Here is a 5,000-nt window from a genome sequence, read left to right on the forward strand (position 1 = left end):
AAGACGTAATGAAATACTGTGATTAAATATTTTAAAAACATATTTGATATATAAAATATAAAAGAACTTATGTAAGCCTGTTCAACATTAAAGCATTTGCTGCGAATTTGAACTATTCGATTAGGAAGATCATTAGACAACTTCGTCACTGCTGGAATAAAACTTCTAGAGTTCTGTGTAGTATTGAGCCTCATGATGGAGATGGCCTGACTATTAGAATTAACTGCATACCTAGTATTAAGAACAAGATGGAACTGACCGAGTAGATATGAATGTAAAGGAGGGTCAGAATTATAAAAAATCTTATGTAACATGCACAATGAACTAATTGAACGACAGTGCCAGAAATTAATATCTAGATCATGAATAAGAAATCTGATAGACCGTAGGTTCCTGTCCAACAAATTAAGAGGAAAATCAGCAGCAGAAGACCGGAGAGGAGAACAATACTTGAAACAATGTAAAATGAAAGAATTAAAACACTTCTTAAGAAAAGAGTGATCACCTAAAATCTTGAAACACTTTCTCAATAAGCCAATTTTTTTGTGCAATAAAAGAAGGCACAGACCTAATGTGAGTCTCCAAATTAAATTTGCTGTCTAGAATCACATCTAAAATGTTATAAGATTCATACAAAGTTAAAGAAACATTATCAATGCTTAGATCCAGATGTTGAGGAGCCACGGTCCTTGACCTACTAACAATCATACTTTGAGTTTTGTTAGGATTCAACTTCATACCCTATAATTTGCACCCAGCACTAATTTTAGCTAGATCTCTATCAAGGGATTCAGCAACCTCAGATCTACATTCAGAAAATGGAATTGATACAAAGAGAGTAGCATCATCTGCATATGCAACAAACTTCTTTTCCAGAAAAAAAACATGTCATGGGTATATAGTATGAAAAGTAATGGGCCAAGAACACTACTCTGAGGAACACCGGATATCACATCCCTATTCCCACTATGGTGCCCATCAACAACAACTCTTTGTGATCTATTACTTACAAATTCAATAATGAGGCTAGGAAAAGACCCACCCACTCCCAACTGTTTGAGTTTGAAAACAAGGGCAGCACTAAAATCAAGGCCAATCATACCATCTTCCTAACCACAATCAAGGGCTTTATGTACAGCACTGGAGATTGTAAGAAGGTCATCACATGCTCCAAGGCCTTTATAAAAACGAAATTGCAAACTAGGAAACAGGTGATTACCTTCAGCAGACCTATTAAGATATTTTGGCAAAAGACGTTCAAAAACTTTAGGTAATATGGAGTTATGGATATAAGACGATAATTAGTTGGACTTGAGCTACCACAAACACATTTACATAGTGAAGTAGCATTACCAATTCTCCAATAAGTGCTATAAGCTCCTCTTCTTGCTAACTTGCACACAATCACAGGTGACTTTGGAGTTAAGAAATGTGCAGTTTATATATATATCAAAGTAAAAACATCATTTGGGTCTACACCTTCTTAAGCATCAAGGTCCATCAAGAGAGCTTTAATTTCACGAGACCGAAAAGCTACTCTAGTTCATTTAGCCTCAGAAAAACCGGAATGAGGAAGTTCATGTTTCTCACTACTCTGCTTGCTGTCAAACACATCTGCCAAAAGGGTTGCCTTTCCCTTTGGACAGTGAGTGACAGAGCCACCTGGTTTAAGTACAGGAGGAACTGTTGCATCTATACCAAAGAGTACAGATTCAAGGGTACTCCACCACTCATGCTCCTGGGTTGTACCAGAAAGGGTTTCTTTTATAGTTTAATTGTATTCATTTTCAGTTGAAGCATAAATTCTCTGAGCAAAAGCTCTTAGCCGAGTATAGTTAGTCCAGGTCAAATCTGATCGGTTACCCTTCCTAAGATGATAGGCCCCCTGGTGTTCTAAATAAGCACGTCTACAATCATCACTGAACCGTGGTTTGTCCTTCACTTGGAACCTTAGTATACGAGAAGGGATACTCATATCAATTATGCTGACTAGATTCTCATTCCAAGGAGCTACAGGATCAACACTACGATAAAATTGTGACCAATTCAAGCTCAAAAGATCATGCAAAATCCCATTCCAGTATGCCTAAGGTTTCAAATAAATCTTACATGAGTAAGATACATCAGGAACAGGCTGCTCAGTCTTCACTACTAATGAAATCAAGGAATGATCAGGTGTCCCAACTGGAGAAATAATCTTACTTATTATAACGCCAGGGGAGTCAGTGTATACTAGTTCCAAGCAGTTACCAGACCTGTGTGTAGCATCACTTATGATTTGCTCACAGCATGATTCAAAGGTAAAGTCTAAAGCTCTTAAACCCCTGGCGATCGTTAGGAAAAACAGAATTTAACCACTGCCTACAGTGAGCATTGAAATCACCAAGAAAGACAAAAGAGACCTTCCTATCATCTTTTTGTATCATGCCCATAATGGTAAGAAGACAATTGAAGATAGAATCATCCATGTCAAGATTCCAGTAGATCGAACACAAATAGAAGTTGTTCTGCCTGCCACAAACTATCATTACCTCAATTTCATGTCATCCACATTCATAACAGGACTTATGAGAAGCAGGGTACAGTCATAATATACAACGCAATTCCCCTGTCCCTGAGATTGCCTTACGTTTCGACATTATTGGTTTCTTAAAACCAGTTGTAAGGAGCTGAGATGAGTGCCTCATATTAGAAACCAAAGTTTCTGAGCACAAAAGAATATCATACTATCTGGACGCATCTGTAAGGTCTTGTATATTTGCATGAAGACCATGAATATTGAAATACAGTAGACGACATGGACGAAATCTAGGACGTACTGGTCCCAGATTTTGCTCAATGTGTCCAGAGAGCATAAGAATTAATAGAAATAAAAAAGAGGCATCATACTTGAAAACTTAATTAACAAGAATGATAACAAAAACAATCTGTTTTAAGAAAATATAAATAAAAATAAATGATCAAACCCACAGACTACAAAATAAAAGTCAGAAAAACTGGTCAAGATGGTGGAACCGATAAACCATGCAAAGCTAAATACCCTCCGGGATACCACTTCAACTGAAGGAAGGACAGTAAGGATGGTTTTTAGAAGATATAGTATCAGATAAAGAATAGACAACCTCTTGATAAGCCCCCAGACATCCATGGCCCCTTCTACTAAGCCTGCCCAACACCATTTAAAAAAAAAAATAAATAAAAATAAAAAAGAGGAAAAAAAATAAGATAGAATAGTGCGCTCGAGTGTACCCTCAAGCAAGAGAACTCTAACTCAAGCCAGTGGAAGACCATGGTACAGAGGCTATGGCACTACCCAAGACTAGGGAACAATGGTTTGATTTTGGAGTTTCCTTCTCCTTGAAGAGCTGCTTACCATAGCTAAAATGTCTCTTCTACCCTTACCATAAGGGAAGTTGCCACTGAACTATCACAGTACAGTAATTATCCCCTTGAGCAAAGAAGTGTTAGGTAATTTCAGTGCTGTCAGGTGTATGAGAAAAAACGAGAATGTGCAAAGCATACGCCAGACTATTCGGTGTATGGGTAGGCAAAGAAGAATGAGCCGTAACCTGAGAGAGGGATCTGATGCATTACTGTCTGGACAGTCAAAGGATCAAATAACTCTCTAGCGGTAGTATTTCATAGGGTAGTTGGTGCCCTAGCCAACCTACTACCTAACATATGCCTAGGGGCTTTGCCTAGCAAACAAGCTCGTTGCAAATGCATATGATACTAATCTCTATGTCTCAATTCCAACTCCTGAATATAGCTTTTCAGTTGCTGAATCCCTTAAAGAGATCTAGCAAAAATTAGAGCATACTGCAAATTAGGGGGCATGACATTGAACCCTAACAAAAGTATTATTGTAAGTAGGTTGAGGACAATGGCTCCTCTGTACCCAGATCTCTGCATTGATGATGTCTCTCCAACTATATTTAACTCCTTTAAAACTTACGATTATTCACTGCAAATTTACTTTTGAAAAACACGATTGGTCTATTTCTTCTATAATTTCCGAAAAAGGGGTCTTATTGAAAATGTCTTAAGATTTTCAGTCAGTGATGAGTCTATTCTGAAGAAGTGCTTTAGTTTTTTCCTTCTACCTTGTTTAGAGTGTTACTCTCCTGTCTGGCTTTAATGTGCTGACTCTCATCTTAGTTGGTTTGACAAAGTTTTGCAGTATATTAAATTTCTTTTTCCTTACTTAGTTACTAATCTCTGGCATCGTCATTCAGCTAGTGCTTTATGCATAATGCATAAGATGTTTCACAATTCTGACCATCCTTTGCACTCAAGTCTTCCCAGACTGAATTATGCTGTATGTAGGACTGGGTGGGCTTTCTCCATCAGAAGGCTCAGACCTACAAAGAGTTATAGAAGTATTATTTAAGCTGTAACCAGATTGTGGAATGATCTCTCTGATCAAGCTGTTAAATCAGTTTAACTTCAAAAGTTCAAACTTGTAGCGAATGGTTTTAGGTGGAACAGGCTGACATAAGTCTCTTTATACTTGTGATGAATCTATTCTACGTTAGAAAACTATAACTACAACACACACAAACGCAACCAATAAAACTTTCATTATTTATTTTCCGAATCAAATCAAGCTCCAACCCCATCCACATTGTGATGGGATTTAGGGATCGCCCTAATTATTCATACATAGCATGTGCAGAGAGTTTTTTTTTTCTATCCTGCCAGGAGAAACAGCGCTTCACATCGCTGCAAGATCGGGTCGAGGCAGAATCGTGAGGACTTTGCTGGAAGCCAAGGCAGACTGGAGTATCATGAATGTGGAAGGTTAGTCGAGATACTGAGGAGCAGGATTGGGTCTGTAAGGTGGGCGTTTAGTTTCATGTTACATTTATTATCAATAATCAAAGTGGGAAGATATCCAGATAATAATAAGCGTATTATCCCGCTCCTTTTCTGAGTGATGATTGCTAATAACAATTTTCAAGTCATCTTAAAACCAGTTTAACACGTGTTTCTAAGTGGGT

General features: G+C 37.8%; 1 protein-coding gene across 4 annotated transcripts in view; it reads left to right on the top strand.

Annotated features, from left to right (window-relative positions):
* LOC137642585 (uncharacterized) overlaps positions 1-5,000 on the top strand; it is a 134,054-nt gene that overhangs the window by 52,351 nt on the left and 76,703 nt on the right. For all 4 annotated transcript variants that reach the window (XM_068375273.1, XM_068375276.1, XM_068375274.1 and 1 more), the window contains one exon: positions 4,702-4,800. In XM_068375273.1, the coding sequence (XP_068231374.1) occupies positions 4,702-4,800 (99 nt within the window). The remainder of the gene's footprint in view (positions 1-4,701; positions 4,801-5,000) is intronic.

This window comes from Palaemon carinicauda, chromosome 6, assembly GCF_036898095.1.
Source record: "Palaemon carinicauda isolate YSFRI2023 chromosome 6, ASM3689809v2, whole genome shotgun sequence".
Taxonomy (NCBI): domain Eukaryota; kingdom Metazoa; phylum Arthropoda; class Malacostraca; order Decapoda; family Palaemonidae; genus Palaemon; species Palaemon carinicauda.